At 55.5% G+C, this 20584-nt stretch overlaps 3 protein-coding genes across 3 annotated transcripts; all 3 read left to right on the top strand.

Annotated features, from left to right (window-relative positions):
• The first annotated feature begins 324 nt into the window (after positions 1-324).
• Positions 325-2859, top strand: LOC128795842 (protocadherin alpha-13-like). Its single transcript, XM_053956909.1, has one exon. It carries the CDS (start codon positions 358-360, stop codon positions 2857-2859), a length of 2502 nt encoding a protein of 833 aa, XP_053812884.1. The 5' UTR covers positions 325-357.
• A 4847-nt stretch (positions 2860-7706) lies between these two features.
• Positions 7707-10307, top strand: LOC128795841 (protocadherin alpha-3-like). The gene has a single exon (XM_053956908.1). It carries the CDS (start codon positions 7740-7742, stop codon positions 10305-10307), a length of 2568 nt encoding a protein of 855 aa, XP_053812883.1. The 5' UTR covers positions 7707-7739.
• Positions 10308-16902: 6595 nt separating this feature from the next.
• LOC128795653 (protocadherin alpha-6-like) lies at positions 16903-19624 on the top strand. The gene has a single exon (XM_053956637.1). The coding sequence runs from the start codon at positions 16936-16938 to the stop codon at positions 19456-19458; it is 2523 nt and encodes an 840-aa protein (XP_053812612.1). The 5' UTR covers positions 16903-16935; the 3' UTR covers positions 19459-19624.
• Positions 19625-20584: the final 960 nt, after the last annotated feature.

Below are 20584 nucleotides of genomic sequence, written 5' to 3'. Positions count from 1 at the left end.
GGGAAAGAAATGAACCTATGCAAGCAAATAGCAATCGATAAAGAAAAGGAGATAAGAAAATTAAGAGGAGCACAGAGGAGGAGACGACAGAGGGGATTGCCTTAACGGAGCGGAGGCAGCGGCGCTGTGGCGGATCGGGTGAGGCGGCGGAGCAGCGCACGGTGTCGCTGCAGGCTCAGGAACGGCGTGTGGGCGGCTCCGCCCCGGTGCGGCGGAGAGCCCGGCTGTGAGCGCGGGGGGGCGGCGCGGGCCGGGCAGCAGAGCCGGTGCGTCCGGGCGGCGGCGGGGAGCCGTGCGGGGCCCGGGCCGGGGCCGGCAGCCAGAGCGGCGGCGGCCACAGCGGCGGCGGCGGCGGCGATGGGAGAGCGCTGGTGTGCGGCGGTGCTGCGGGTGCTGGTGCTGCAGGCGGCCTGGGCGCTGGCGGGCGGGCAGGTGCGCTACTCGGTGGCGGAGGAAGCCAAGGCCGGCACGGTGGTGGGCCGTCTGGCGCAGGACCTGGGCCTGGAGGCGGGCGAGGCGGAGGCGCGGCGGCTGCGGCTGGTGGCGCAGGGCCGGCGGGCGAGCGTGGAGGTGAGCGGGGCGAGCGGCGCGCTGCTGGTGAGCTCGCGGCTCGACCGGGAGGAGCTGTGCGGCAAGAGCGCGCCGTGCGCGCTGCGCCTGGAGGTGCTGCTGGAGCGGCCGCTGCGCGTCTTCCATGTGGAGCTGGAGGTCACCGACATCAACGACAATGCCCCCATCTTCCCCGCCGCCCGCAAAAACCTCAGCATCGCGGAATCGTCTCTGCCGGGGTCTCGTTTCCCTCTAGAGGGCGCGTCGGATGCGGATATCGGAGCGAACGCGCAGCTCTCCTACACACTCAGCCCCAGCGAGCATTTCACTCTGGATTTACAAAAATCAAACGAGCAGAATATTGAACCTGAACTTGTTTTAACGAAACCTCTGGACCGCGAGACGATTCCCGTGCACCGGTTGGTGCTGACAGCGAGTGACGGGGGCCGGCCGTCTCTGACGGGGACAATGGAGCTGGTGATCTCGGTGCTGGATGCAAACGACAACGCGCCCCAGTTCAACCAGTCGGTGTATAAAGTGCAGCTGCCGGAGAGCGCTGCGGTGGGGACGCTGGTGGTGAGGGTGAATGCCACGGATGCAGACGAGGGAATTAACAGTGAAGTGACCTATACTGTGACGAACTTCATTCCCCCGAGCGGAAAAGATGTGATTTCCATCAATACGAATACTGGGGAAATTCACCTTACAGCAGCCCTGGACTTCGAAGAAGTCAGTATATATGATTTTCGTATTGAAGCAAAAGATAAGGGAACGCCCCCGCTGTCGGGTCACTGCAAGGTGGTGCTGGAGGTGCTGGACGTGAACGACAACGCGCCGGAGGTGTGGGTGACGTCGCTGTCGGTGCCGGTGGCGGAGGACGCGTCGGTGGGGACGGTGGTGGCCCTGCTGAGCGTGTCGGACCGGGACTCGGGGGAGAACGGGCGCGTGCGGTGCTGGGTGTGGCCGGCGTCGCCGTTCGGTCTGGAGGCGACGTTCGCGGGCTCGTACTCGCTGGTGCTGCGCGAGGCGCTGGACCGGGAGCGGGTGTCGGAGTACGAGGTGGAGGTGCGTGCGGAGGACGGCGGGGCGCCGGCGCTGCGCGCCAGCCGCGGGCTGCGGGTGCCGGTGTCGGACGTGAACGACAACGCGCCCGCGTTCGCGCAGGCCGTGTACACGGTGCTGGCGCGGGAGAACAACGCGGCGGGCGCGGAGCTGGCGCGGCTGTGGGCGCGGGACCCGGACGAGGCGGGCAACGGGCGCGTCAGCTACTCGGTGTGGGAGGGCGGCGCGGGCGGCGGCGGCTGGCGGGCGGCGTCGAGCTACGTGTCGGTGGACGCGGAGAGCGGGCGTCTGTGGGCGCTGCGGCCCCTGGACTACGAGGAGCTGCAGGTGCTGCAGTTCGAGGTGCGCGCGGTGGACGCGGGGGAGCCGCCGCTGTGCGGCAACGCCACGGTGCAGCTCTTCGTGCTGGACGAGAACGACAACGCGCCGGCGCTGCTGCCGCCCGCGGGCTCGGCAGCGGAGGCGGGCGGCGTGGCGGCAGCGGAGGCGGCGGCGGCGGCGGGCGCGGGCTCGGAGTCGGGCACGCTGTGGGCGTGGGCGGCGTGGGGGGCGCCGGCGGGGCAGGTGGTGGCGAAGATCCGCGCCGTGGACGCCGACTCGGGCTACAACGCGTGGCTGCGCTACGAGCTGTGGGAGCCGCGGGGCAAGGGCCCGTTCCGCGTGGGGCTCTACAGCGGCGAGGTGAGCACGGCGCGGGCGCTGGACGAGGCGGACGGGCCTCGCCAGAGGCTGCTGATCGTCGTGCGCGACCACGGCGAGCCGGCGCGCTCGGCCACGGCCACGCTCAGCGTGTCGCTGGTCGAGGCCGCCGAGGTGGCCGCGGCCGCGGGATCCTCGTCGTCGTCGTCGTCGGTGTCGCGGTCGGCGCTGGGCGTGGAGCTCGGCCCCGGCGCGGCGAGCGCGGCGACCAACGTGTGGCTGGTGGTGGCCATCTGCGCGGTGTCGAGCCTCTTCCTGCTGGCCGTGGTGCTGTACGGGGCGTCGCGCTGGGCGCCGCGGGCGGCCGTGCTCTCGGGGCCCGGGCCCACGACGCTCGTGTGCGCCAGCGAAGTGGGCAGCTGGTCGTACTCGCAGCGCCACAGCCGCAGCCTGTGCGTGGCGGACGGCGCGGCCAAGAGCGACCTCATGGTTTTCAGCCCCAACTTCCCTCCGCCGCCGCCCGGCCCCGCGCCCAAGGACACGCAGCCGGAGCCCTCCGCTCTCCTCGACACGGTCAGTGGCAACACCTTGCTCGTCTCTCACCCCTAACTAAGCCTTCTGTCCTGCCAGGTGTGCAAGCTCCCTTCCCATGGGTCGAGAGCGATGAGTGTTTGACGGGTGCTTAAGGATATCAGTGGCAGCTTTTGATCTGCCCTTCGGGGGAATATAGGATTATTGCCAAGCCCCGGAGCTGTTATGGTCTCTAGCTGCAGTTTGCTGCTCTGTGTGTGAACTCTTATGTCCTAGAATGATATCATTCCGATTGTGATGAGAGGCGTCCCAAGGTGTCAGCTTTGGAAACAGCCTTGCCTGGTTGTGTGCAGTATTTCCCAACGACCTTGCTGAAAGATGGGGAAAAATGTAGGTTCTGATGTTTGCAGTCCGCCAAGCACTGTGTATTGCATTATTGCCTTTGGTGACTGCTGACCGTGCTGGTGTTAGTCTGGTTTCTTATGGAAAACTGTTTTTCCCCTCTAATTCTGCTCATGAGAATGTCTGTTGCAAGGTGACCATTGTATTTTCATAGACAAGAGTTCTCCATTTTCATTCTACCACCAGACTCATTAAGAAAGTAGGGAAGGTGTGACTAACATTTCCATGTTTCCATGATCTTTTCCCACATATTATGTTGCTTTAAAAGTAGCATAAAGTATAGGGCCAAAGGAGTATGGCCCAAGGAAAGTGTAACAAGGAAGAAAGTTTTTTCTTTTCCTGCTGCCCCTGTTCCTGAGGTTGTGGATTTGTGATCCTGGCCGGAGAAATAGCATGAAATACACTGGCCTGTTTTTGTGTTCTTTCAAAATCTACATCAATGGTGACATCACTTCAAATGCCTTCAAAGCCTTCAAAATTTCTTCTGTAATGAAGAAACAAAGCAACAGCCCCAAAAATCAAAGAACCACCATTCCCCCCAACAAGTCTCAAATAACACTCTCCTACACAGTAACTATCACGTTAGAGTTTTGTTCCCACCATTACTTTGGGGTTTTTTTCTCAGAGCATGACATCAATGACGTGACCATGTAGAGTTGTCCCAATATCATCTTTAGAAAGAATTTTACTCCCAGGTGTTTCCATCTGATATAGCTGAAGCATCACAAAACATGAAATGTCAGCATCAGAGGTTCTGCTGTAAGCTGCATGGACGGCGCCATCCCTGAGTTTATTATAGTATTGTCATTGCTGAGAAGGATAAGCAAAAACCGTGTTGAGCTTTGAGATAGGAATAAAACTGGGGTCTGTGACAACTGAGTAGGGCCTGGCCATTTCCTTTTCTGGAGGGTGACCTTGAGAAGTGGGAAAACATGATTTTGGGGACACTGCAAATCCATGGGACGGCCACGGGCCATGATATAAGAAAAGAACATGAGATTGTATTTTGTCCTGAGAACACGTCTCAGAGTGGTGAGTGGAGGATGCACTAAAGGAAAGTGTGAGGCAGGATGGAACAGAATGCTCTTGCCAAGGATTATTTCCCAGGCCCTATGGGTCTGGAGTGGGACACCTTCCTGATCATGAGACAGTGTTTGATACTGAAATGCTCACAAATGTTCTTTGAGCTTCTTGGTATCTTTCACCAGAGATAAGCCCTGTGCTGCTGCCTGCCTGGTGTAGGCCGTACGTTGGTAAGAGCTGGTGAGATGGAGAGTGCTGAATGTTGTTGGATGAGCTGCTTGTTTCAGAACTGCTGTTGTGGAAGGGAAGCGCTTCAGGATGCTGTCCTGGTGTCATGGTGGGCATTCATAGATGTTTTCACAGCCATGGGTGTTGCCATGATGGTTCCTTGCTCCTTCTCAGGTGGGATTTATAAGGACAATGAGTCTGTAATCTTTATGTGCTCAACTCCCCCTACTTGTGCACTGCACAGGTGGCCTCAGGGGAGATGATTTGTTCTGATGTCACACGGAGCTCCTTCTGGTGTTTGCAGGTACAAACCTGCACTGCAGCCCAGCTCTGGTTTCATGTGGTACAAGTTCTCCCACTCAACTGACCTTGGGAGTGCTTTTGTGCTTTGGTATTTGCTGTGGTTCTCTTGATGATATAAAGATGTGTGGACTGGGGTCAGAGCTGTCACAATTCTAATCACAGAATCTTCATGAACTCTAAATGAAGCTTTGTGGTGTTTCCACCTGAGATTGCTGAAAAGGAGCAAAGCATTGGTGGTGAACAGGCAGCTGGGGAGAGCCTGCCAGCTGCTGTGTGGCTTTGCAGCCCTCAGTATGTTCTCTATGCCAATCATGTAGGAAGATGAGGATGTACAAAGAATTGAATCACGCAGAGCAGAGTTTACAGCTGGGTCATATTGCTGGGTTCTAGCAATGTTTGATATTTTGGCAGTGATCCTGCATGTGGCACTAAATAGGGCCTGGACCCGTGAGGTGGGGAGGATGACTTTGAGCAGGGAAGAATGTTGCCTAAAGAAAATGTGGCTACTGAGTAGAACACAATCTATGTCGTTGGGGAGGAGTTACAGAGATCTCATTTCACATGCTATGGGATAAAGAATATAAGTAGCAAACCTTGAGAAAAGGCCCATGTGCATAGGGCTGCTCCCCTGGGACCCTGTCAGGGCCTCCTGTAGTTCTGCATATTCTTGTGCTCTCTTGTTCCTTGTGACATTGCTGCTTGTGACACTACCTGCCATACATGCCTGATAATGCTTGTATTTTGTGTGGAATGTTGTTGGTCAAACAGAAAGTTTTGCAAATTTGTATCATGCCAGCCTTCTTGGAACATTATCTCGGTTATTTCTCTGGTCTCGGTCTTGCTAGGGACAGGAAATTGCTGGTAACATCAAGGGACACGTTCCCTCAAATCCTATACTCCTGGTTCTGGTGTTTCTTTTCCTGAAAAAGCAACCAGCAATGCTACGGGTGAGTTGCTTGTACCTGAAGAAGCTGTGTGTGAGAGGCAAAAGTACTTTGGTTCCCGTTCAGCTGTGGTGTCTTCATATTGGATTGACTGAATGTTGCCTGGATTGAAATGCCTGTGGGTTTGGAGCACCACAGCCTGCTCTCATTCCTTTCCTGTTGCTGCCTGGCACAGGGTGAGCACGTGGAAGCAAGGACAGATGGAGAAGTGACATTAATGCATTTTTGGGATAGATGTTGTTGGGCATGCAGCAGATATTCTCAGTGGCAATGCCATGGTGTTACATTTGTGGTTTTGGGTTGGATTTGCAGGTGGAACATGAGTCAGGAAGAAGAGCTCTTCATAGAAGGGTAGCAGGACTGCTCGACTGTGATGTCATTGTGCGTTTGTGACACCAGAGGATCATTGTGCCGGGCTGTGATGAGTTTGAGTTCCCGAATGAGGGACTCGTCAGGGTTGTTTGGAATCTTCGGAGCCTCTTCCATTAGGTGCCTCAGCAGCTGTTTCTCAGGCTTTTGTGTCAGAGGGTGGTGGAGCCTGTTCTGATGTAGCAGAGCTGTTCTTTGCCATCTGACTGCCTTGCTGTGCTACTGCAGCTCCTTGAGAGGACTTGAGGCTGAAGAGTTTGGCCTTTGTTCTAAAGGGAGGGCAATCTGCAGGTGCATGGGTGGGAGGTAAGCAGAAATGTTGTTCGTTGTTCCCTATCCACAGGGATAGGAGGTGGTAGGGAAGAGAAATGAGAACTCTGGCCCAAAGGCATGTCTGTGGTTTGTGGCAGGGGTGCTGTAGATATCTTTAATATATTTCTTGAAGGAAAAAATGAGCAGAAGTTACAAGGATGGAAGCAGAAAATGTGAAAGGCAATGTCATGGCACAAAGAATGAGGAAAGAAAACAAAGATAAAGGAAGAGAGAAAGGACAAAGAGACAGGAAGAAAGAAGTAGAAAATGAGATAAAAAATTAAATATAGACTTGAAGGAATCAGTGTCAAATAAAAGAATGAGATCTTTTTCCAAAGGACATTTACATTGTTCGTTGTGAGGACGTTGAAAACATTTTGGCCAAGGAAAAAAAGGTGAAGAATAGAGAAGGTGGAATTAGAAGAGGAGGGGGCAAAATAGGACAGGGATAAGTAGGAAAGAAAAGATGGGAAAACAGAACAAGGAAAGAGAAGGGAAAGAGAGAGAGCAGAAGGGTAAAAAATAAATAGGAAATGGAAGTAAGAAGAAGATTTAAAAGAAAGTAAGGAGCTTATGCAAGTAAAAATAAAGCCAAAAGGAAAGTAAGGGAGAAAAGTACACGATAGAAAAATAGAAGTGACGATACAGCAGATGAGCAGAACGCACCTACCTCTGCCGAGAGAGTTGGAGTTGGTACATAACAAAACTCCATCCTGGCCATAGCATCGGGATCCGGCGCTGATGGCTCCCACTTCGATGATCAGTGTCGCAGCGCTGGAGGCAACTGACGAACTTTGCAGTGCGGCTAAAGAATGGTGGAGGATGGAAAAAGAAAAAAAAAAAGGAGTAAAGAATGGTGAGGACAATGACGAAGAAGAAGATGAAGGAAAAGAAGACGGAGAAGGAGGAAAGAGTAGAAAGACGGGGGGAAAGTAGGAGAGAGAAGGGAAACGAAATATTATTAAAATGAGGGAATTGAGCGAAGAAAGCAACATGAAGTAAGAAAGACGAGGTAAGAACAAGATATGAAGGATTGTTTGCAAGGAACAGCGATCGACACAAAACATGAATAATAAAAAGAAAGAGAATCATGGTAGGAAGAAACAGCAGAGCAGGCGGCCATGACGGAGCGGAGGCAGCGGCGCTGTGGCGGATCGGGTGAGGCGGCGGAGCAGCGCACGGTGTCGCTGCAGGCTCAGGAACGGCGTGTGGGCGGCTCCGCCCCGGTGCGGCGGAGAGCCCGGCTGTGAGCGCGGGGGGGCGGCGCGGGCCGGGCAGCAGAGCCGGTGCGTCCGGGCGGCGGCGGGGAGCCGTGCGGGGCCCGGGCCGGGGCCGGCAGCCAGAGCGGCGGCGGCCACAGCGGCGGCGGCGGCGGCGATGGGAGAGCGCTGGTGTGCGGCGGTGCTGCGGGTGCTGGTGCTGCAGGCGGCCTGGGCGCTGGCGGGCGGGCAGGTGCGCTACTCGGTGGCGGAGGAAGCCAAGGCCGGCACGGTGGTGGGCCGTCTGGCGCAGGACCTGGGCCTGGAGGCGGGCGAGGCGGAGGCGCGGCGGCTGCGGCTGGTGGCGCAGGGCCGGCGGGCGAGCGTGGAGGTGAGCGGGGCGAGCGGCGCGCTGCTGGTGAGCTCGCGGCTCGACCGGGAGGAGCTGTGCGGCAAGAGCGCGCCGTGCGCGCTGCGCCTGGAGGTGCTGCTGGAGCGGCCGCTGCGCGTCTTCCATGTGGAGCTGGAGGTCACCGACATCAACGACAATGCCCCCATCTTCCCCGCCGCCCGCAAAAACCTCAGCATCGCGGAATCGTCTGTGCCGGGGTCCCGTTTCCCGCTGGAGGGCGCGTCGGATGCGGATATCGGAGCGAACGCGCAGCTCTCCTACACACTCAGCCCCAGCGAGCATTTCTCTCTGGATATGCAGCGCAGTGAGGAATACCGAGAATCCCTTTTTCTGGTACTCACGAAACCTCTGGACCGCGAGACGATTCCCGTTCACCGGCTGGTGCTGACAGCGAGTGACGGGGGCCGGCCGTCTCTGACGGGGACAATGGAGCTGGTGATCTCGGTGGAAGATGCAAACGACAATGCGCCCCAGTTCAACCAGTCGGTGTATAAAGTGCAGCTGCTGGAGAGCGCTGCGGTGGGGACGCTTGTGGCAAGTGTGAATGCGACGGATGCAGATTTAGGAATTAATGGAGAAGTGATATTCAGTGTCAGCAATACTTTTCCTGATAAGGGAATAAACATTTTCCATTTAAATGCCAGGACAGGTGAAATTCATCTGACGGGCACCGTGGACTATGAAGAGGTACGTTTATACGAGATACAAATCGAAGCGAGAGATAAGGGGACACCCTCGCTATCGGGTCACTGCAAGGTGGTGCTGGAGGTGCTGGACGTGAACGACAACGCGCCGGAGGTGCGGGTGACGTCGCTGTCGGTGCCGGTGGCGGAGGACGCGTCGGTGGGGACGGTGGTGGCCCTGCTGAGCGTGTCGGACCGGGACTCGGGGGAGAACGGGCGCGTGCGGTGCTGGGTGTGGCCGGCGTCGCCGTTCGGTCTGGAGGCGACGTTCGCGGGCTCGTACTCGCTGGTGCTGCGCGAGGCGCTGGACCGGGAGCGGGTGTCGGAGTACGAGGTGGAGGTGCGTGCGGAGGACGGCGGGGCGCCGGCGCTGCGCGCCAGCCGCGGGCTGCGGGTGCCGGTGTCGGACGTGAACGACAACGCGCCCGCGTTCGCGCAGGCCGTGTACACGGTGCTGGCGCGGGAGAACAACGCGGCGGGCGCGGAGCTGGCGCGGCTGTGGGCGCGGGACCCGGACGAGGCGGGCAACGGGCGCGTCAGCTACTCGGTGTGGGAGGGCGGCGCGGGCGGCGGCGGCTGGCGGGCGGCGTCGAGCTACGTGTCGGTGGACGCGGAGAGCGGGCGTCTGTGGGCGCTGCGGCCCCTGGACTACGAGGAGCTGCAGGTGCTGCAGTTCGAGGTGCGCGCGGTGGACGCGGGGGAGCCGCCGCTGTGCGGCAACGCCACGGTGCAGCTCTTCGTGCTGGACGAGAACGACAACGCGCCGGCGCTGCTGCCGCCCGCGGGCTCGGCACCGGAGGCGGGCGGCGTGGCGGCAGCGGAGGCGGCGGCGGCGGCGGCGGCGGCGGGCTCGGAGTCGGGCACGCTGTGGGCGTGGGCGGCGTGGGGGGCGCCGGCGGGGCAGGTGGTGGCGAAGATCCGCGCCGTGGACGCCGACTCGGGCTACAACGCGTGGCTGCGCTACGAGCTGTGGGAGCCGCGGGGCAAGGGCCCGTTCCGCGTGGGGCTCTACAGCGGCGAGGTGAGCACGGCGCGGGCGCTGGACGAGGCGGACGGGCCTCGCCAGAGGCTGCTGATCGTCGTGCGCGACCACGGCGAGCCGGCGCGCTCGGCCACGGCCACGCTCAGCGTGTCGCTGGTCGAGGCCGCCGAGGCGGCGGCGGCCGCGGCCGCGGGATCCTCGTCGTCGTCGTCGTCGTCGTCGGTGTCGCGGTCGGCGCTGGGCGTGGAGCTCGGCCCCGGCGCGGCGAGCGCGGCGACCAACGTGTGGCTGGTGGTGGCCATCTGCGCGGTGTCGAGCCTCTTCCTGCTGGCCGTGGTGCTGTACGGGGCGTCGCGCTGGGCGCCGCGGGCGGCCGTGCTCTCGGGGCCCGGGCCCACGACGCTCGTGTGCGCCAGCGAAGTGGGCAGCTGGTCGTACTCGCAGCGCCACAGCCGCAGCCTGTGCGTGGCGGACGGCGCGGCCAAGAGCGACCTCATGGTTTTCAGCCCCAACTTCCCTCCGCCGCCGCCCGGCCCCGCGCCCAAGGACACGCAGCCGGAGCCCTCCGCTCTCCTCGACACGGTCAGTGGCACTGTTTTCCTCGCCTTTACTCTTTCGCTGCCCGCTCTGTCACATCTCAGCCGACCCCTGGGCTGTTGCTGCTTGTAGGGTGGCTCCGTCCCCCACGGCCTGAGGGCACTGTAATGTTGGCTGAATCTTAAAAATCTTAACGGCACCTTTGTATCTGCCGCTGCGTCCTTGCCGGAGCCCCTCACCTGTTACTGAGCTGGGGAAATGTCTTCCGGCATCCAGCAGCAGTTTGCGGACCGTAGCTGAGGGTTTTTGCTCCGAGTGCGAGTCGTTATCTCTCCTACGTTTGCTCTCCCCTAGGAAGAAATCTCTGTTCATTGTGATAATAGGGGCGCCGAGGTGTCAGCTCTGCAGACAACGCTTTTGCTCGCTGGCGTGTAGCATTTTAACCCGATCTGGCTGAAGGAGGTGAAGACACGCAGGCTGTAGTGATGACGATCACACAGGCACCATGTGCCACTTAACTGCCTTTTGGTTGTTAATTTTGCAGGTATCAGCATTGTCAAACCTGTGCCCTCGTCCTCCCCAGTGCAAGTGACGTGCTGAAAGGCTACAGTTGAGGCCTCAAGGTTTTCTCTCTCTGTGGTGTAATTTTTCCCCATTGATTCTCCCAGCAGATTGATTATAGCACCCGGCAAGGCCTTCTTGGGCTTTTCCTGTTTTCTTTTTCCAGTGTGTTGGTTTTCTAGATAGCATTATAAACTGTTTACATAGAGGTTGGAGATTCAGAGTCGGTGTAAGAAAAGGGATTTTTTTTTCCACAACCCCCTCCCCCCTGAAAATCATTCCATGTACTTTTGTTCATAGCTGGAGATTGACACTTGCCTCTCTCGAAGTTCTTTCAATATTTGTATCACCACTGGCAGAGTTGTGAATTATCTGGAAACATTCTCCTAAAAACCACACAAACACTCCTGTATGGATATTATCCCTTACACTGCTGTGGTCATCAGCATTTGTTTTTCCCATCAGATAATGAAATCAATGCTCATTGTTATTAGAGGTATACTGATATGATGTCTACAAATAGATGTCTAACATTTCAGGAGAGGAATTAGCAGGTGATTAGGATTTCCATCCAGAAGAGCTGAAGCATTAGAAAATACAAAGGGTCAATGACAGGGAGTCTGCTGAGCACAGCATATATAATATCTGGTGTATGGAGGTTTTGTGCTGTCATTGATGGAATGGTTGTAGACTTGCATTCCTGGCCAGAGAATTGGCACAAAGAGCACTGGCTTGTTATGATATTCTTGGAATATTTGTATCAGGAGCCACGTCCTTTTCAAGGCCCTGGAAAGTTACCAACCAAGAATAAACTTGACCAACTAAACAAGCACTAAAGTCCCTAATAACAAAACCTGAAACATGAATTTCCTACAGAAACAATATAATCCTTTACGTTGGGGTGCTTGTCATTGATTGAGTTATTCTATCACAACATGAAATCAATGCCATTGCCATTTGGACTTATTCTGGCATCACCTTTAGAAAGAGTAGAGTGCTGGGCATGGTCTATATGATACCATCTATATGGTTTTTTATGGTGCCCTCACTGCTGACGATTGCTGCAGTGAGCCCTGTGGAGGTAAAGGAGGCGGTGAGAGGTTGCAGAGGTGAATGTGGCTGTGGCATTGTGTAGGCCCTGGCCATTTCCTAGTATCAAGGCTGACCTTGAGAAGTGAGATTTGTCTGATGGAAGTGAAAGTCCTTGGGAAAACCATGGACCGTGTCATGAGACAGTCCTCTAGGTACTATTTACTGTGCTGTTACTGCTGCTGACTGCTGATCATGCTGGTATTTAATGTGGTTTCTTATGAAGAACTCTGTACTCTTCTTTGACTCTCCTCCATAAGAGAGGTGATGCAAGATGAGAATTGTGACTTCACTCTTCTCTCTCCTCATGGTGCAATTTCTCCCATTTGCTTGGCTCACCCGAGTCATTGTGAAAGCAGGGACATAGTTAAACACTTTTCTTTCTCCAAGTATGTTTTTATTCTAGTTACCAGTAGAAAGTGTGCAGGCAGAGGAGCGTGACCTAAAGCGTATGTTTTCTTTTCTTTGTCTTGCCTTTCTGAAGTGGATTGCAGCTGGATTGTCCTGTGAGGTGGCATGACCATACACTGTCCTGTTTTCATGTTATGGCAATATTTGCATCTACAGCCACACCCTTAAAAAAAAACCCTGGAAACCCTATTTTCAACCTATTACAACCCCAACCTCAAAAAGTCAACCCACATCAAACGCCACATTCTCCTGTGCAGTAGGTATCATTGTTGGCACTGATGTATTTTTCAGCATTTGGGTTGGTCTTTCACAGCATGCTGTCACTGGCCATGGCCTTTAGAGTTGTCCTGACATGCCTTCTAGAAATAGCATTCTCCAAGGTGGGTAATGTTTCCATCTGAGACTGGGGAAGCCACAGGAGATGAGGTGAACATGGCAGTGGTGCTGAGCAGGCCCTGACCATGTCATAATAGGAGGTGTGACCTCCCAGTCTGTGGGAAGTGGAAATCCTTGGGAAGACCATGGGCCATGGCATAAGAAGACAAGAATGTGAGATGATGTTCTTGTCTGGAGAACACTTCCCAGAAGAGGGAAAGGAGGATGCCTAGAGAAAATGATGAGGCAAGATTGGCACAGATTTCCTTCCCAAGATCCATTCCTAAGGGTGTGGAGTGGAAGGCCTTCTGGGTATTGAGTTAATTCCCTGGTAGTTTACTGCCCATCACGTCCCTTGGGATTATGAGTATTTCCCACCAGAGACAGGCCCTTGTGCTGCTGTCTGCCTGAGGCAGACAAGGCATCGGGAAAGAGGGTGTGGTATGCAGACTGCTGACTAATTCCAATGAACTTTTATGATTCCTGTTTTGGACAACCTTTTCGAGGAGGGCAGCACTTCAACCTCCTGTTCTTTTATAGTGGTGGGCATCTATAGCAGCTTCCACAGCCACAGAGCTTTCCATCATGGTTCCTTGGTCCTCCTCAGGCTAATTATTAAGGGCACATGATAATGTAGATGTCATTTTTGTGTATTCAGCTTCCCGTACTTGTGGACTTGAAAATTTGCTGTAGGTTGAAGTTACGTGTCCCGTTGTCACAGGTGGCTCATTCTATGCCTGACGTACGCACAAAAGCCTTCACAGCAACCCAGCTGTGGTTCTCTGTGGTACAAATTCTCCCACCCAGCTGATTCTATAAGGTGCACTTGTGCTTTGGCATTTGCTCTCATTCTCTCCAAGTGCAAAATCCATGTGGACTGGGGTGAGAACTGACATGCCTTTATGTCATAAAGTTCTTAAGGAGTCAGTTCTTATGTTCTGTGGTGTTTCCACCAGAGATTGCTGGAAATGCAGAAACCATGAAGTATATGCAGATGAGAAGAATCTGGGTTCAAACAGTGGGAGGCTTCATATCCCTCCGTGTGTTCTTTGTGCCAATTGTAAGGGAAGGTGAGGATATGCAAAGGACATTCTTATAGCAGGTTTTGTGGTATTGTGAAAGAGATTCTGCAGGTGGCACCTGGGTGTGTGTTGTGATGAGGGTGACGTTCAGCAGGGAAGGGTCTTGCCTGAGGGAGATGATCTGTAGAACACAGTCTGTGTCTTTGGTGAAAGACTGGAGAATATGTGCCTAGGTGGAATTGCCATTTCCCAGGGTGTGAGATAGAGGATTCTAGTAGAAAATGTCAAGAAAAGGCTCCACAAACATTACTAATGCCTGGGATTTCCTGCAGCTCCCCAAAAGTTCTTCATATTCTTATGCCCAGTTGCTCCCTTCCTGCATTTCTGTACAATAGAATTGGATTATTTTTCTTTCTTCTCCCTTCTTACCAAAGCCTCACAGTCTTGTTTTTCTGTCTCTCATGTCAGCAATGAGTTGGTAATACCAGATGAGATCCTGAGCTTTGGCACCTGTCTGTGTTCAAACATTTTGGTAATTTTCTATCAGTGTGCAGGATGATGTTTCCATGCTCCTGAGCTGAGGCTGATGAGACAATGTCCTTCCTTAGCTTTGTGGTGCCTCTTCGCCATGAGAGAAATGCACATGGGAGCACTGTGCTCTGCCCAATGTTTTCAAGGCTTTTCTAGAATGCACGTAATTATTTTCTATCCATCGTTCCCAGTAGTCTCTGTTAGTGTTAGAACCAGTTTCCTGCTCTGAAAATATTTATTTTCTGAAGAACCAAGCGGTGATGCTACAGGTAAGTCACTTCATGCTGAAGAAGATGAGTCTGAGAAACAGCTGTGCCTATTTGCCCATAATGCCTATTTAGTTATTATTACACCTATTTAGCTGTGATATCTTCTTCTTGGATTGAGCAAATGTGCCTAGATTGGGAGTTGGACTCAACACTCCTTGTGGCTTCCCTCCAACTTGAAATATTTTATAATTCCTGGATTGGACCTACAAAGCCCCACAGTCTGCTCTCATTTCTTTCTTGCTTCTTCCAGCATGGTTTGAGCAGTTGGCAGCCAGCAGGGATGGAGGAGGGCCTCTAATGTATTTCTCAAAACTGATGTGTTGGGAGTGGAGAGCATGTTCTCAGGGAAAATGCCGTGGGTTTAGGTTCATAGGTATTTCTGGGTGGATGATGGCATTGAGTGAGAGGTATTCCTTGGGGGCTAATGCCCCTGAGTATGGAAGTTCTTGCTGTGTTTTTCTGGCAGAGCTTCTCTGCCTGAGAGGAGAGGCAAGAGTTTCTCATTCATCAAGCAGGTGGAAAATGAGGCAGGAAGAACAGCTCTTCATTGAAATACATGAAGAATTCCTAGGAATTACGGTTGCACTGTGCTTTCTCAGTGTTCATGGCAGAATGGTGTGCTGGGCTGTGATGCATTTGAGTTGTGAAGCGAGAGGATTTCATGGATTGTTGGTGCTTATTGGAGCCTGTTTGCACTGATGTCAAAGTACTTGGGGCTTGGTCTTTAATTCCAAGGGAGGTGTGTGCTTTTTCTGGTGTAGTGCAGCTGTTCTTTGTCATGTTATTGCCTTGCTGTGTTATTTGCTGCTGCAGGAGGGGACTGGAGTCTGAGGAGTGTGGGTTTCTTCCAAAGGGGGAGGGAAGGGGAGAGGAGGTGTAGGGACAATCCATTTACTTGACTTTTTCTGGAGGAGGTCAGGACAGTTGTTCCTCATCAGGAGGCATGCAAGGTCCCCATGAGCACTCTCATTAAAGGGCAGGTCTCTGATGCATGAAGAGGAGGATGTAGACATGTAGAAATCATTTTGTTTAGAAAACATTTTGGTAAAGGTGGAAAAGTTTGGACGCAGAAGAGAAGAGAAATCAAAGTGGGGAGTGTGAAGAATGAAAGGAAAAGGAAGGGAAAGAAAATCAAGGTAAGTAAAGGAATAAAGAAAGGAAGAGGATGGAAAGGAAATCTCTGCAGGCAAAAAATCAAGCAAGGAAGAAAGAGAGAAATAAGGAAAGAAGGGATGACAGAGGACATTTTAAGCATGCACCAGCATTTTCTCTACAAGCTCTCTGCAGTGGAGGACCTCTGTATCCTCGGTACTGGGAACCCTGTGCAAGCCTCGATGAGGAGTAATGAGCAACAGGAATAAGAGATTTTGTATAACTGTATATCTGCACTCCATAGTGAAGCTGATGTAGTCATGTGGAAAATACTGTATTAAAAGAGAAAGAGAATAGGCAAAGGAGGAAGAAGAGACAGTGAGAGAAGGACAAGGAAAAGAAAAGAAAAAGAGAAAAGAAAACAAAACAATGAAAGAATGAAAATGCAATGGCGAGAAAAAGAAAAAAGGAAAGATTAAACATTAAATAAGTTTGCTAGCATACAGCAATGTTATCTCTGTAGACAAAAAGGTGGGATGAGATGGGGGAGAGGGAGAAAAAAAGAAAAAAAAAAGAAAGAAGAAAGGAATAAAGGAAGGAAGGTGACAAGGAGGAGGAATCAAGGGAGGGTATGTCAAGGAGATTGCCAGGATACACGGACGTTCTCTTGTATCGCTGAGTGAAGTTGGTCTCCTGTGCTCTCTACATTGGCTCCTGTCCCGTGCAAAGGAGATGATACCCTGAAATTAGAGCTCATGGCTCCTGCATTGATTGCCTCAGTCACCCATGGGAGGACACCAGCAACTTGGGAGAGTTTTAAAAGAGAAGGATGGAAATAAAAGAAAAAGGGCAGTAAAAACTGGAGAGGCAGGGCAAGAAGAAAGTAGAGAAAGAAGAGAAAAAAGAAGTGAAAGAGAAGAAAGAACAAAGAGAAGGAGGGGCAAAAAATGAGTAAAAAAGAAAAGAAAAATGTAAAAAGAGAAACGAAAAGATTAAAAATAAAAGATTGAAAGATAACAGGATAGATTAAAACAGTGGAATAAAGAGAAAATGATGAAGCACGTTGAAAAAATAAAAAAAAATAAAAAAAAAAAAACAACCAAAGGAGAGAAAGACACAGAGGGAGAGGAGCTGGACACGGAAGAGAGATTACCATGACGGAGCGGAGGCAGCGGCGCTGTGGCGGATCGGGTGAGGCGGCGGAGCAGCGCACGGTGTCGCTGCAGGCTCAGGAACGGCGTGTGGGCGGCTCCGCCCCGGTGCGGCGGAGAGCCCGGCTGTGAGCGCGGGGGGGCGGCGCGGGCCGGGCAGCAGAGCCGGTGCGTCCGGGCGGCGGCGGGGAGCCGTGCGGGGCCCGGGCCGGGGCCGGCAGCCAGAGCGGCGGCGGCCACAGCGGCGGCGGCGGCGGCGATGGGAGAGCGCTGGTGTGCGGCGGTGCTGCGGGTGCTGGTGCTGCAGGCGGCCTGGGCGCTGGCGGGCGGGCAGGTGCGCTACTCGGTGGCGGAGGAAGCCAAGGCCGGCACGGTGGTGGGCCGTCTGGCGCAGGACCTGGGCCTGGAGGCGGGCGAGGCGGAGGCGCGGCGGCTGCGGCTGGTGGCGCAGGGCCGGCGGGCGAGCGTGGAGGTGAGCGGGGCGAGCGGCGCGCTGCTGGTGAGCTCGCGGCTCGACCGGGAGGAGCTGTGCGGCAAGAGCGCGCCGTGCGCGCTGCGCCTGGAGGTGCTGCTGGAGCGGCCGCTGCGCGTCTTCCATGTGGAGCTGGAGGTCACCGACATCAACGACAATGCCCCCATCTTCCCCGCCGCCCGCAAAAACCTCAGCATCGCGGAATCGTCTCTGCCGGGGTCTCGTTTCCCTCTGGAGGGCGCGTCGGATGCGGATATCGGAGCGAACGCGCAGCTCTCCTACACACTCAGCCCCAGCGAGCATTTCTCTCTGGATTTGCAAAAAACGGAGGTGGACGGTGAGTCCTTATTCCTGGTACTCAGGAAACCTCTGGACCGTGAGACGATTCCTGTGCACCGGTTGGTGCTGACAGCGACTGACGGGGGCCGGCCGTCTCTGAGTGGGACAATGGAGCTGGTGATCTCGGTGCTGGACGCGAATGACAACGCGCCCCAGTTCAACCAATCCGTGTATAAAGTGCAGCTCCCAGAAAATGCAGAACATGGCACCTTAGTAATCAAACTAAATGCCATGGATTTAGATGTGGGGTCAAACAGCAATATCTCGTATTCCCTCGAGACTCTGTTCCCTCCGGATGGAAAAGACGTTTTTGCAATCGATAGAAAAAGCGGAGAGATTCGACTAAGGAATGATTTAGACTTTGAGGATGTTAGCCTTTACCGCCTGCAAGTGGGTGCTACAGATCAAGGAAACCCTCCACTTTCGGGTCACTGCAAGGTGGTGCTGGAGGTGCTGGACGTGAACGACAACGCGCCGGAGGTGTGGGTGACGTCGCTGTCGGTGCCGGTGGCGGAGGACGCGTCGGTGGGGACGGTGGTGGCCCTGCTGAGCGTGTCGGACCGGGACTCGGGGGAGAACGGGCGCGTGCGGTGCTGGGTGTGGCCGGCGTCGCCGTTCGGTCTGGAGGCGACGTTCGCGGGCTCGTACTCGCTGGTGCTGCGCGAGGCGCTGGACCGGGAGCGGGTGTCGGAGTACGAGGTGGAGGTGCGTGCGGAGGACGGCGGGGCGCCGGCGCTGCGCGCCAGCCGCGGGCTGCGGGTGCCGGTGTCGGACGTGAACGACAACGCGCCCGCGTTCGCGCAGGCCGTGTACACGGTGCTGGCGCGGGAGAACAACGCGGCGGGCGCGGAGCTGGCGCGGCTGTGGGCGCGGGACCCGGACGAGGCGGGCAACGGGCGCGTCAGCTACTCGGTGTGGGAGGGCGGCGCGGGCGGCGGCGGCTGGCGGGCGGCGTCGAGCTACGTGTCGGTGGACGCGGAGAGCGGGCGTCTGTGGGCGCTGCGGCCCCTGGACTACGAGGAGCTGCAGGTGCTGCAGTTCGAGGTGCGCGCGGTGGACGCGGGGGAGCCGCCGCTGTGCGGCAACGCCACGGTGCAGCTCTTCGTGCTGGACGAGAACGACAACGCGCCGGCGTTGCTGCCGCCCGCGGGCTCGGCAGCGGAGGCGGGCGGCGTGGCGGCAGCGGAGGCGGCGGCGGCGGCGGCGGGCTCGGAGTCGGGCACGCTGTGGGCGTGGGCGGCGTGGGGGGCGCCGGCGGGGCAGGTGGTGGCGAAGATCCGCGCTGTGGACGCCGACTCGGGCTACAACGCGTGGCTGCGCTACGAGCTGTGGGAGCCGCGGGGCAAGGGCCCGTTCCGCGTGGGGCTCTACAGCGGCGAGGTGAGCACGGCGCGGGCGCTGGACGAGGCGGACGGGCCTCGCCAGAGGCTGCTGATCGTCGTGCGCGACCACGGCGAGCCGGCGCGCTCGGCCACGGCCACGCTCAGCGTGTCGCTGGTCGAGGCCGCCGAGGCGGCGGCGGCCGCGGCCGCGGGATCCTCGTCGTCGTCGTCGTCGGTGTCGCGGTCGGCGCTGGGCGTGGAGCTCGGCCCCGGCGCGGCGAGCGCGGCGACCAACGTGTGGCTGGTGGTGGCCATCTGCGCGGTGTCGAGCCTCTTCCTGCTGGCCGTGGTGCTGTACGGGGCGTCGCGCTGGGCGCCGCGGGCGGCCGTGCTCTCGGGGCCCGGGCCCACGACGCTCGTGTGCGCCAGCGAAGTGGGCAGCTGGTCGTACTCGCAGCGCCACAGCCGCAGCCTGTGCGTGGCGGACGGCGCGGCCAAGAGCGACCTCATGGTTTTCAGCCCCAACTTCCCTCCGCCGCCGCCCGGCCCCGCGCCCAAGGACACGCAGCCGGAGCCCTCCGCTCTCCTCGACACGGTCAGTGCTCGCCTCTATTCTGTCCCCCTTTGCACCTCGTCCTTCGTTTCCTAAGCTGATCTGGTCGCCGGGCTCCGCCCCCGCCGGCTGAAGTCGATGGTGCTCATGTGTGTTAATTGCACCGTTGTATCTGCCGCCTTGTCCTTGTAGAGGGACGGTGTCTCTGTAACCCCTTGTGGTACGCACCTGAAATTTAGTGCTGTGGATATTGCTTTGGCATTGTTCTGCCCTAGAATGAAATCTTTGCTGATTTTAATGACAGCTGTCCTGTGGTGCCTCGAGGTCTCAGTTTTGGAGACAACATTCCTTCGTGCTGGTTGTGTAGGTTGCCACGAGCTTGCTGAATGTGTGCAGGACAGGCTGTGGTGGTGACCGTCTGCCAGGCGCTGTGTATCTCCTCACTGCCTTTGCTGACTGCTGGCCGTGTTGGTATCACGTGTGGTTTCTTATCTGGCCTCATGTTCTGTCATTTGTTCTCTACAAGAGATGCAAGGCAAAGTGACCATTTCGACTTCTGTGCCCATGTCATTTTGGAAGCTGGGAAGGCTTTGTGGCCTTCATGTTTTTTTTTTGGTTGTTTTTTTTTTTTTTTGTTTTTTTTTCCACCCAGTTATTTTTCGCTGTAGTTATAATTTGCTATCCTGGTTGGAGAGGTGGTTTGATGGACACTGATCTTTTTTTGGTATGTTTTTTCAATATTTACATTTGGAAGACCTTTAAAAGTTCCCTGTAAATCCTCTTCTAAATAACAATGACCACAAAAAATCCTACAACCAATTTCTTGTACACGGTTGATAGCCACTGTCAGTGTCCATTTCCACGAGAGCTGTCCCAACATGACTGCTACAGTAAATACTGATCTCAGGTCTCACAACGAGAGCTCAGGATGCACCTGCAGAGTCTGCCAGACCATGTAAGTGATGCCATCTGTGGGGATTTGTGGGGATTTCACAATGCTCTCGTTGCTGGGAAGGGTAAGCAAAAGTCTAATTGACCCCTGAGTTAGGAAAGGGAATTGTGCCTTGTCACAGAGGTGAATGTGGCAGTGACACTGAGCAGGTCCTGGCCATGTCCTGGTTTGAAAGGTGACCTTGAGCACTGGGAAGCCTCCTCTGAGGGAACCTGAAATCATTTGTAACACAATAGCTCATGTCATAGGAGGATGGGAATGGGAATTCTA

The sequence above is a fragment of the Vidua chalybeata genome, chromosome 15 (genome assembly GCF_026979565.1).
Source record: "Vidua chalybeata isolate OUT-0048 chromosome 15, bVidCha1 merged haplotype, whole genome shotgun sequence".
Lineage (NCBI taxonomy): Eukaryota > Metazoa > Chordata > Aves > Passeriformes > Viduidae > Vidua > Vidua chalybeata.
This window is presented reverse-complemented; position numbering and strand designations above follow the sequence as displayed.